General features: G+C 43.0%; 1 protein-coding gene across 1 annotated transcript; it reads left to right on the forward strand.

The window, feature by feature from the left end:
• Nucleotides 1-706: 706 nt before the first annotated feature.
• LOC120320260 (vomeronasal type-2 receptor 26-like) lies at nucleotides 707-2,124 on the forward strand (the record flags this gene model as incomplete). The annotated part of the gene is made up of 2 exons (XM_039369836.1): nucleotides 707-838; nucleotides 1,186-2,124. Coding segments are annotated over 2 exons (1,071 nt in total), but the record flags the coding sequence as incomplete, so codon positions are not given.
• Between the last annotated feature and the right edge of the window lie 10,883 nt (nucleotides 2,125-13,007).

Consider the following 13,007-nt stretch of genomic DNA (forward strand, 5'->3'; position numbering starts at 1 on the left):
AGGTTCCACATCCATTTGCACTATTCAGGTGACCCTCCAAGTAGCCTTAACAACTCTCAGAAAGACTGCTAATGACCAGATGATTGCAAGGACTATAAATCCTTTTATCCTCCACCATTCAGTCAGAAGTGAAGAAGCTTCTGAGATGAAAGGCGAAATGTCTTCAAGGGAAAACAAAGACCAGGTGCCTTTTGAAAAAGTACCTTTGGGAAAAATCCAGAATATGAAGAACTTAGCCCACTGAATTGCATAAGAGAAAGATGTCATTAAGAATGTGGTGAGGGAAATGAGGGCAGCTAAAAAAGTCATTTAAATAAAATTATACAATGATCAATTGTAAAAGAGAAAAATAATGACTGAAGAGAAAGCTAAATTTTGGAGGTTTCCTGAGAAAGCAAAGTTGGTAAAAAAAATAAATTATAGCATTCTCATAAATGCCCTAAGGAGAAAAAACTTTTGCAATGGAACTACTTTCCTTTGGAAAGAAGAATAAGGCAATGAGTCTGTTTTGGGATCTGCAATAGAGATTGATAGAGAAAGACAATCATCTTTCTTTTGCCGCTTTCAAGCAGACTAATAAAAGCCCATGCCACCAGTCCTTGACTGATTTTGCTCAGTGTGCTTCTGAGCTTCTGGAAACCAGTTGATTTCAGTAAACTCTTCTAATTCATATATTGCCCTGACTAATCTTTCTTTTTATGTTTAGACGGTGCCTTATTCAAGATGTACAGAAAGTTGCTCCCCAGGTTATGCCAAGCTTGTGAGAGAGGGGGCACCAGTTTGCTGCTATGACTGTTCTCTGTGTATGAAAGGAACATTCTCTGTGCAAGAAGGTATAGTAGGTGGCTCCAAAAAGAAAAAAAAAGAAAGAAAAAAACAGTATACAATCAATATTAATCTCTTGCTTTTTTAGGGTATTTGATAAAGAAGCAAGAAAAACATTAAATTTCTTGAAGGCATCCACAAACGTTTCAAAGATTGTTGATTTCTATTGAGTTGTAATTTTCTTGTTTGATCTCCGGCAAGAGGAGAAGCTGATAATCACATTTATCTTTAGCCTTTAAAAAAAGAATGTCGACTATTTTAATAAATGTTGTGTCATATGGATATCACTGGGCAGAAATATTATATTATTCCTTGAAAATGAAGTAATTGATTTTTGTTGTGGTTTTCATGCTCCTACAGTTGCAGAAACAGATACATGCTCACAATTTTTTTTCAGATGCATCCCACTGTGATAAGTGTCCAGATGACCATTATTCCAATAAGAAACGAGATCAGTGTGTCCCAAAAAGTATAAGCTTTTTATCTTATGAAGAATTGTTGGGATTCATTCTGGCTTTCTTTGCCATTGCTTTGTCCCTGATCACTGCCTTTATTCTGGGAACCTTCATTAAATACCGAGAAACTCCCATAGTCAAAGCCAACAACTGTCAACTCACCTACATCCTCCTGGTTTCACTCCTGCTTTCTTTCTTGACCCCTCTTCTATTCATTGGTCGCCCCATAAAAATGACTTGTTTGCTTCGACAAACCATTTTCAGTATTGTTTTCTCAGTGGCTGTATCTTCTGTGCTGGCCAAGACGGTAATGGTGGTGGTGGCCTTTCTGGCCACAAAGCCAGGCAGCAGCATGAGGAAATGGCTGGGGAAGAGTCTGGCCAACTCTATTGTCTTATCCTGCTCTGGCATTCAAGTAGGCATCTGTATGATATGGCTGGGAATTTCCCCCCCATTCCCAGATTCTGACTTTCATTCCCAACCAGGACACATCTTGTTGCAGTGCAATGAAGGCTCGGTTGCCATGTTCTACACTGCCCTTGGCTACATGGGTTTTCTGGCTGCCATTTGCTTCTTGGTGGCATTTCTGGCTCGAAAACTGCCAGGGAGTTTCAATGAAGCCAAACTGATCACCTTCAGCATGTTGGTTTTTTGTAGCGTATGGATCTCCTTTGTACCCACCTACTTGAGCTCCAAAGGGAAATACATGGTAGCTGTTCAAATATTCTCCATCCTGGCCTCCAGTCTCGGTTTACTAGTCTGCATCTTTATCCCCAAATGCTATATTATTATTTTGAGACCTGCCATGAACACAAAAGAAAATCTGATGATAAAAAATCATTAAGTCTCCTGATGTTGGTCTTTATTTTTGTACAGTTTACATTCAGTATAAAATCACATACTTTGAAGTCATGTTTTATGTGTTGTAGCTTATTTTTCTTCATCCCATGTGAATTTTGTATTATAATAATTGAGTAGTAATGTTGCTAAAACAACTGAAATTATTTGAAATAACAATATCCTTCAATTGCCACAATCTGAATTCATGTAAATCATAAATATCATCAAATACATTAATAAAATTTCTGAAACCAGGCAAGAGATGTTACCAGAGATGTTCTGACATTGTTTTAGATTAAATTAAAGACTATGGCTAATGATGATGTGTGTTTTTGTTGCTATATATGTTGGTGTTATATTTTATTTTGGGGGAAGATGTTCTGATTTTAAAAAATAGTTAATTTCAAATATATATTTGATTGGTCTCTTCTGGCTGGATAATGTAAGATAATAAATAGATAGATGGGTAGATAGATAGATAGATAGATAGATAGATAGATAGATAGATAGATAGATAAGGAGAAACAGAGAGACAGATAACATTATATATATTAAGAATAGATAATTTTTTTTTCCTCTATACAAATAATTTGGGACAAATTATAATTTTACACTGTCTTCCATCAAAAACTCTGAATCATTTGAAAAGAAAAGTCATGTAGAAACCTCAAAATTTCAAAGATTCAGGAACATTGGATTTTGGGGGCGAGGGCAGTGGTGGGATTCAGCCAGTTCGCATTATTTCAGCAGAACCGGTAGCTAATTTTTTGTTGCCCATGCTCAGAATAGATCTCCGGAAGCGGCATCCACACAAAGAACCGGTTTTCCCCATATTTGAATCCCACCACTGGGGGAGAGAGTCAACTACATTTGAATTAGAAAGATAAGTAATACTGTGATCCTTGTTTCAGAATGTGTTAGAATTGTTGGAAGTCATTTGTAACAGAACGTCCTAACCGTGCTTCGCGAAAGCCAGGAAATAGGAACGTTGCAGTATTCAACAAGCTTTATTCACTATGTTGAAACTAAGTTAGCACTGGAACGAAGCTCCATTCATTGCCCTAAATACATTCCTCCACCACACCCAGAGTACACACCCCAATTGACGGTTAATTGGTCATCTGCAATCCACCTGTCCCCCTCCCCATACCTGCCTTGTGATAGTCCTCGACCCTACCTATGCCCCGATCCAGCTAGTCCTTATGTTCAAACCTTACATTGAGTCCACGCCCCGATCCAGCTAGTCCTTATGTTCAAACCTTGCATTGAGTCCACGCCCCGATCCAGCTAGTACTTATGTTCAAACCTTGCATTGAGTCCATGCGTTCCGTTCACGCCAGTCTCATCCCTAATGTCCCACTCAACCTCTTCCTATAATACCCCCTCCCGGTATCCAAGTGTTGTCAGACCCAGCGTCCCAGTTCCCATCATTCACAGAGTCACGGTTCCAGCAACATAAGCCATAACAGTTTGAACAGCAGTCGGCTTCTCCATATTCCATTTCTATGTAGCCTCCGTCCGGTTATGTGCTGGCAACATAGGATGTTCATGTGACCCGTTCGGCCGCCGCTGTTGGCGATGTAGCTCACGAAGCTACCGGACTCGGCTGGAACACAGGGTTAACTGGAACATTCTGGACTTTGGAAGGTAAGTATCACGCTGGGTCTGACATTCAGCCCCCCTCACCACAGGGCCCCCTGAAGGTGAGAAATGGGAAATTGATTAATCATGCCAATGTTCACATACAATAACCTTTCTAGTCACCCCCTGGTTTGTGTGGTACTGCTCTGTGATACCGACGGATTAGATCAGGGGCGGATATATCGTGTTTTTCTACCCAAGAGGCTTCGGACAGAGGGTATCCCTTCCACAATATCAGATAATAGAGTCTACCCCCCCTTACTCGCGAATCAATTATGTCCTGTATTTCATATCGTCCTGGCGTAACAGGTCCTGGGGGTGTCTCATGGGACGGTCCTCCCATGGGTTTCAACAAACTTACATGAAAAACCGGGTATATCTTACCAAGTAGTTTCGGTAAGTGGAGCTTCACCGTCACAGGATTGAGGATCTGGAGTATACGAAATGGTCCAATGTATTTTGGTGCTAATTTTCTGCATGGCACCTGCAACTTAATATACTTGGTTGACAAATATACCAGGTCGCCTACCTGTAATTGAAATGGCATTCTGCGACCTTTATCTGCCTGATACTTTGATGTCTGAGCTGCCCGCTGCAGAGCGTGTCGTACTGTACTCCAAACCTTACCTACTCGCGACAATCACTCATTTGGTTGACCGACCTGGGTTTCCCGGTTTCTACTTTCCGGTAGTGGAGTAATATCATGTCCATATACCACTTGGAATGGGGTTAGGCCAGTACTTTTATGTACCGCATTGTTATACGCAATCTCCGCAAATGGTACCAAATCTACTCAATTGGACTGTTGGTAAGACACGTAACATCGGAGATATCTCTCTATAGAAGCATTGGCCCGCTCTGCCGCCCCATTAGTACAAGGGTGATATGCAGAACTCAGCCCTTGTGTGGTACCAATAAACCTCAGAAATTGCCGCCAAAAATGAGCTGTAAATTGGACACCTCGGTCCGAAATAATCCGGCGAGGCGCCCCATGCAGTCGGAACACTTGGTGTATGAACATTTTAGCCAATTTCCTCGCCGATGGTAGTCCCTTACACGGTATGAAATGGGCCTGCTTTGAAAATAAATCGACCACCGTCCATATAACTGTATATCCTTTTACATTTGGTAAATCTACTATAAAGTCCATCCCCATGTCCTGCCATGGCCGAGTTGGATTAGACACTGACTGGAGTAATCCCATTGGTTTTTTAGGAATTACCTTCGCCTGTGCACAAATATGACACCCTTTCACATAGCTTTCAATGTCCTTCCGCAAACTCGGCCACCAGAACTGCCGTCTCGCCAAATGTAATGTTTTCAAAAACCCAAAATGGCCTGCTAATTTGGAGTCATGGCACCGGTGGTACACTCGGTCCCATAACCGCTGTGGAATGTATAGTCTATCACTGTGCCAGGCTAAACCATCTCGGTAGGTCAACAATCCAGGATTAGCTAGTGACCAAGAGTCATTTAACAAAGCAGACTTTACTTCATCCTCGAATGCTGTCGTTTTTTCACAGGCATCTGCTCGTATGACTTCAACACTGTCAGAAGGCATGATAGCTTGGATCACCTCTTCCTTTTTGCTGTCGTGAGAGTGCATGAGAGTGCGTCCGCTAAAAATTCTTCCCTCCTGGAACAACTTTAAAATGAAACCTAAATCGTTGGAAATATTGTGCCCAACGAACATGTTTGGGAGCTAATCTCCACGGTGTCTGGAGGACCGTTAAATTCTTGTGGTCTGTCCACACTTCAAAGGGATGCTGTGCGCCCTCCAACAAATGGCGCCATGTGGACAGGGCCCATTTCACAGCAAATGCTTCCTTTTCCCATACCGCCCAGCGTCTTTCTGTATCAGTGAACTTCTTGGAGGTATAAGCGCAAGGTTGTAGAATACCTTGGTCATTACGCTGCAATAATACCGCACCGACTGCCACGTCGCTCGCATCGGCCTGTACAACAAACGGCCGCCCCGGATCAGGATGTACTAATACAGGTTCTTGAGCGAATAATATCTTTAAGGACTCGAATGCTCTTTGACAAGCAACAGTCCAGTTCAAGGATTGTCCTGGACGGGGTTTCCCTGCAATATGCTTGGTACGCAATAGCTGGGTCAATGGGAGTGCCACATCAGCAAAAGAGGGAATAAATTGCCGATAGAAATTAGCAAACCCCAAGAACCGTTGTAATTGACGGCGGGTCTTTGGGGCTTGCCACTCTAATACAGTTCGTACTTTACTGGGATCCATCTCTATACCGGCTGCTGAAACTCGGAATCCTAGGTATTCAATGCGCTCCTTGTGAAATTCGCACCTTGATAGCTTACAATATAGCCGGGCGTCTAACAATTTTTTCAGCACAGTGCGCACCAACTTCACATGCTCCTCCAATGTTTGGGAATAGATGAGTATATCGTCCAGATATACCAGCATACCCCGGTACAGATGTTCGTGCAAAACTTCGTTAATAAGCTGCATGAATACAGCTGGGGCCCCTTGCAACCCGAAAGGCATCACTTTAAATTGATAGCTGCTCAGAGGGCAATTAAACGCTGTCTTCCACTCGTCCCCTTTCTTAATCCTCACCCTATAGTACGCTTCACGAAGGTCTAATTTCGTGAAGATTTTCCCAGCAACTAGATGGGCAAGGAGGTCTTTCATCAATGGCAGGGGATATGTCTGTTCTATACATACAGCGTTAAGACCCCTAAAATCCACACATAACCTTAATCCTCCATCCTTTTTCCCTTGGAATAATACCGGGGCTGCTATCCGGGAACATGCTGGTTCTATAAAGCCTCTGGCCAAATTTTCATCTATGTATTTCCTCATTTCCTGTTGCTCCGAAGATGTCATCGGATACATCCTGGGTTTCGGCAACCTCGCACCAGGAACAATTTCTATTGCGCAATCCGTTGACCGATGGGGTGGTAAACTATTACATTCTTGCTCGCTAAAAACTGCTGCCAGATCACTATACACCGCCGGATATCCAGGATCACTCCCAGCCAGCCCAGATTTCGAGTCTTCAACCGCCCTATCCTCACTATGCACAGCCAGATGGGGTGGCTGGGGACCTACTGCAAGCCTTAAATCTGCCCACCACATGTTCGGGGTCCATTTATCCAACCACGCTAGACCAAGGATGATGGATTCGGACATAGAAGGCACTACTATAAACCGTATTACCTCCCAGTGAATACCTATCTCCATCCTCACAGGCTCCGTCACCCAGTTGGTCGGAGCTCCCCCCAAGAGGGAGCCATCTACTTGTTCGAAACGAATCGGAGACTTTAACCGGGTCACCCTAATACTCATCTGCCGGACCACCTCCTTACTAATCAGACACCTAGTGCACCCGGTATCAAGCAATGCCTGAAATGACCCTGACTCCCCAGTAACCGGACTCGTTAATGTTATGGGGATGGTGAACGGAACTATGGGATCACTCACCATCGGATCCTCCACCGGGCCTTCTTCTTCATATTCTTCCAATGCCGGAGAAATATCACCTGGAGCGGTTTGTCCTACTTGATGGGCGACTCGTGATTTCTCCGTCATCTTCTTTGGTGTCGTACCGGGTCTGCCCACGCCTGTTGGTATGTTAGTTGATTCGGGGAATGTGCACTCCGCCGCACGGTGACCTGGCCGGTTGCAACCGGAACACCGGTTTAGGACGTGCATTACTACTTGGCATCTGATTGGTACTGTCCTTGGATTGATCCTTGCCCTTACGAGGCTGCAACCGTACTTCACGTGCTCCAGGCAATTCCCTTAGCCAAACATCTAACTCCACCGCCGCCTTGAACATTCGGAAAGGCGTCCTACGATCCCTCTAACCACACATGCCCTGCGTAGGTCAATATCTAGTCCCGTGTGGAAATGATGGACCAGTAAACGATCTGGCCACGATCTAAGCCTTCCTGCCACTTTTTGGAAGTCCCGTATATAATCTTGTACTGGCCTGGCCCCCTGTCGCAGACCTACTAACTGTGCTTCCGCCCGTTGTAGTCGGGTGGGATCCTCAAATCTCGTTTTCAGGGCGTCTAAGAATAGTCCTATATCTGACAGCTCCCTGGCATGGTCTCTATACAGGTCAGCAGCCCAAGCAGCAGCTTCCCCTTGTAGGCTGGCTGTCACTGCAACCACCATCGCCCAATTAGACGGATATAGGGTAGTAAAACGATCCAAGTGGCTGAGCACATGGCTTAAGAATACAGCCAAACGATCTGGATTGCCGTCAAAAGTAAGCGTAATGGGAGGTGGATTCCACATCATGGCTTGTGGCCAAGGAGCTGGTATCTGGCCTCCATATGGGATATTTTCTGGAAGTAACATGGGTCGGTCACCTGAGCCTACTGGGCCCGCCCCTTGCCTACCTGAATCCACCGGCGGAACTCCGGCCCCTCGTGCCTCCTGCCGGTATTGGGAATACTCAGCTGTGCCCTGCCTCCCCATGGTATTCTGCAAGGTAAAGCGGCTACTTGGCTGTAATTTGAGCCTCGGACTCACTAACTGGAAATGGGATGACTCGGATGTTATACACGCCCCTGGGGCAGCCCTAGACTGGGGAAGGATACTAGCGGGAACTGAATAACCCCGCTCCCCAAACTGGTCTCTAAGAACGTCCAAGGTGTATTGCCCGGAGCCGTGGAATAGCTCCACTCATCTTTGTCGTCTCCAGTGACCCGCCGTTCCCTCCATCCGCTCAAACTCGGCGCCAATCCCCTGTCTCCGCGCTCCTCCGGATGCCGCAATGCAGGACTCAGCCACCACTCTCCGTCTGAAGCTGTGGTTGTTCGCGGTTTCACTGCATGCTCTGTAGCCTCAGGAACCTGCAGCTTCTCCTTTGGTCGAACCACCATCTGAGGAGCCTCTGTATCACCGGCTACAGGCACCTCCATCTGCTCAGCAGCTTCTAACTGCTCCTCCTCCAACGGCTCCACTCCCTGTGTCCCCTCCGCCATTATGCTGTAAGCTAGATGGCTTTGGGGTGAGTGCTAACTTACTAACAGAACGTCCTAACCGTGCTTCGCGAAAGCCAGGAAACAGGAACGTTGCAGTATTCAACAAGCTTTATTCACTATGTTGAAACTAAGTTAGCACTGGAACGAAGCTCCATTCATTGCCCTAAATACATTCCTCCACCACACCCAGAGTACACACCCCAATTGACGGTTAATTGGTCATCTGGAATCCACCTGTCCCCCTCCCCATACCTGCCTTGTGATAGTCCTCCACCCTACCTACGCCCTGAACCAGCTAGTACTTATGTTCAAACCTTACATTGAGTCCACGCCCCGATCCAGCTAGTACTTATGTTCAAACCTTGCATTGAGTCCACGCCCCGATCCAGCTAGTACTTATGTTCAAACCTTGCATTGAGTCCATGCGTTCCGTTCACGCCATTCTCATCCCTAATGTCCCACTCAACCTCTTCCTTTAATACCCCCTCCCGGTATCCAAGTGTTGTCAGACCCAGCGTCCCAGTTCCCATCATTCACAGAGTCACAGTTCCAGCAACATAAGCCATAACAGTTTTAACAGCAGTCGGCTTCTCCATATTCCATTTCTATGTAGCCTCCGTCCGGTTATGTGTTGGCAACATAGGATGTTCACGTGACCCGTTCGGCCGCTGCTGTTGGCGATGTAGCTCACGAAGCTACCGGACTCGGCTGGAACACAGGGTTAACTGGAACATTCTGGACTTTGGAAGGTAAGTATCACGCTGGGTCTGACAATTTGGATTTGAGCACAAATCACGTCACTGAATCAATATGCTCTTTAGTACACTAACATTTTTTCTCTCTTTGCTAGTCAATAGATAGTTAATCTACTTTCATTAGATTTCCCACAGTTGGTTTAACAGACTAAGGGAATACATTCCTAGGGAAAGCCTGTTTCATTTTTAAATGCCATGAGGTATATAAATGTCCTATTGATCTGATGTGAAGAATTCAGTGCTGTGCCATCCTGTCTTTATAATATTATTCTAAGTACAGTATTTTAGTTAAGTCCTTGTATAATTAAGCCAGAGGTGAAATATCATAATCCAGACTCTGAATAAAAGATAGGGCCCCTTTGGTAATTCTCTATTATTTCTTCTTTCTATTTTCAAGTCCCTGAAATCACCTGATTTCTTACTGATATAAGGGGCGACAGAAATATTATTTATCCCAATCCACCCACCTTCTAAGGAAACCTCAAAAAAATGTACCCAGGGAACAATGGGGAAAATATTACTTGGAAGTGGATCTTTCCCCACTTCCAAATAATAAAAAAGTAAATCACACCCAGCACATTGGTTTCTGTTGAGATCTCATGATATTGCATTCTCTCCAATCAGAAGAGACAGACACCTAGATGAATAGATGTTATTGTACTGGATTGCCTGTTCCTCCCATATATTTCAAAGGTAAAGTCAAGATGTGTGAATAATGACATATTTCTTTTCCCATGAATTTGGAAGGAAATCAGGTAAGAGGTTTGAAGTGCCAACACAGAAAAGTCCATACTTTGCAATCTACACCTTTGGAATTAGAACTTCAGATAATTCCTGCAGGACAACTCACCACAGCCAACTCACTGAGGGACAGGAGTTACACTCAGGGCTTTTTTTCTCATAGAACACTCAGAACGGAGTTCCGGCACCTTTTTTTGGATGGAACCTTGTAGGGTAGGCAAGGCAGGTTGTATTACGTGTGTGATTTCCGGAACATTTTTTTTTTTTTAAGAAAAAAGCACTGGTTACACTAATGTCTAAGAAATGGTGGAATAGAATCATTTAAAAAAGGATACAAAAGGAAAGACAAAATGAAATGGGAATGACAAAAATTAAAATATTTTTTTTATTTATTTTAAATGATTATATTAAATTGTTAAATTGTCCCATGGTGACTTGTTCCATGGTGAGTTGGCCAGAGCCAGTTGGCCACAATGAGTTGGCTATGGTGAGTTGTCCCATTCTGGCTTCAGATTTATGTTCATCCTTGAAGCAACTGATTTTTCAGGAAATATATGTAATTAATTTACTTATACTCCATCAGATGGGTTTTGGAGAATGCCATGGATAATGTCTCAGGTGCATATTTAACTGAAAGACTCAAATCTGCTCATTGCATAGCATTGAGCATGGTCTCAGCTTCTCAGATTTTGTTTACCCCTTCCACTTCAGCCTTTTTTGGTATTGCACTCCAAAGCACCATCTCCTGACCCCCTACTAAATAATGTATGACAGCAAATGTCATCACATTATGAGGAAGTCATTAACAGGCCATTTTTCAGATTAATGCACCAGGGAATTTCGACTAGATCTTATTTGTAATCATGAAGACTGATAGTCTTCCACATTTTGAAAGATACAAGACATTTAACAGGGCCCTCCAATAGGTTGTCCAATATATCATCATCTGGAGTTAACCATTCTGGGGTATCTGACTTTATATTGAGGAAGATGATTTTATCCACATCAGACAGAATAAGATGGAATTACAATGGCCTGCTGACTAGTTCAAGAGTGTTGAACTGTTTTTCCACATTTTAATCTTTAGAATCCCAAGAATAGGTTTATAGAGTAAAAAAAAAATCAAACTTCCCTGAATTATTGATTTCTTGATTCTCAGATTAGGATTATTGTCCTGAGCCAAACAAAATTCATTTCTCTATCTTCACACTTTTGTGGCAATGCTCGTTCCCAATTCCCCTTCTAATTATTAAAATCATAATTATTTATTCCCCTTTGAACAAGGTTTATTGGATTTCCACCATCCCAATTAGTTACCAATCAATGTGACAACAAATGGGATATACAGCACCTGAAAGCCTGATTTATAACAGCCTCCTTCTATGATGAGAGCAGAGGTTGGAGTAAAATCAAGCAAATACTGTAACAGTCTGCAATTGCAGATAATTCTTCCAAATCTGGGGCCAAACTAGAACTTCTTTACTGTAGTCTTCTATGAATTTTGAGATTTAACTCTGTGCTGAATAAAGAACTATAGGAAGGATCTTCTGCAGTATGTATCAAATGTTGCTGTTGCTGCGTAAACAACTTTTTCTTCTTCAGCTTCTGTCTCAAATTCCCTGTGCCTATATGCTGATGAAATGTCCACTTAAGGTGATAATAGAAGAAAAGGAATGTTTCCATTACTACAAGCCAGGAGACTATTTAATTACTGGAATATTGTCTGGAACCTTATCTCGACTGTACCAATTTTCATTCTCCAAACCTCCAGCCCACCAACTGAAAAGGTAACTGTCAGCAGGTCCAGGATTCTGGTCTTTTCTAGCAATGATTTCCTTTCCCCTATTCCTCACCTTGAGAAAGGCAAGTCATTATTGCTTCTCCCAATTTGCTTTGGAGGAAAGGTTACTAGGGAACATGATGATTTTGCAAAACCTGAGTTCCTCCACTAGTGTCAAGCTCAACACTGGGCAACACTGGGCATTGCCAACACGGTCCCAAATGACTCTTACCTGGATGGGGTTCTGCCTACTTTCAAAATGATTACCTTGGTACTGTGGAGAGTCAGCAATTTATTCATATTTATTTTATTTATTTATTAATAGATAAACAGTAACTCCCAATAAAGTAATTGAAAACCTCAGAGCAGAGGGAGATTACTTGTACTTTCTCCCTACCATTTCTTCCCTTTCTTTACATTTAGTCTGTAATTCCTACCACCCTCTCCACTCTTTCTTTCCACCCTTTAACACTTTTGCTACTTTTGTGGTTACCCTGTTCCTTTTGGTTTAAATAAAACGCATACCTTTTAAAAACCAAATTCAAGGAGGGGAGAGACTTATAAGTGAATATTTAGTCACAGAGGATCACATTAATTGTAGTTAACTGTAGAATATAGGGAAATAATTCTAAAGTCATGAATATTCTGCAGCAAATCTCTAGATCTAAAGAAGGCTTATGAAGAGACATCCATCTTCAGATAGGAAATACCACTGGCTAATCTAGCACTTGAATCCAGCTGTTAGTCATCTCCAGGGGGATATAACAGGAAGAAATCCTATAATATGAACACAACATATACATGTATACTTGGTAGCATCCCTCATTAGCATTCTGGAGGACTGGGAAGACACAGATCTTCCCTTAAGCATTGTGCTAGGATGGGGGTTGTGAGCTGTAAGCATATCTAGTCTGGTGCCTGGGGTAAGGGCATGATTTTAATTATATTTTATGGATTGTTGTGAACTGATATATTATCTCAGGAAATAGTTAAGTAAACAA

The sequence above is a fragment of the Crotalus tigris genome, unplaced genomic scaffold (genome assembly GCF_016545835.1).
Source record: "Crotalus tigris isolate CLP2741 ecotype Arizona unplaced genomic scaffold, ASM1654583v1 scf7180000021272.97247, whole genome shotgun sequence".
NCBI classification, from domain to species: Eukaryota; Metazoa; Chordata; class Lepidosauria; order Squamata; family Viperidae; genus Crotalus; species Crotalus tigris.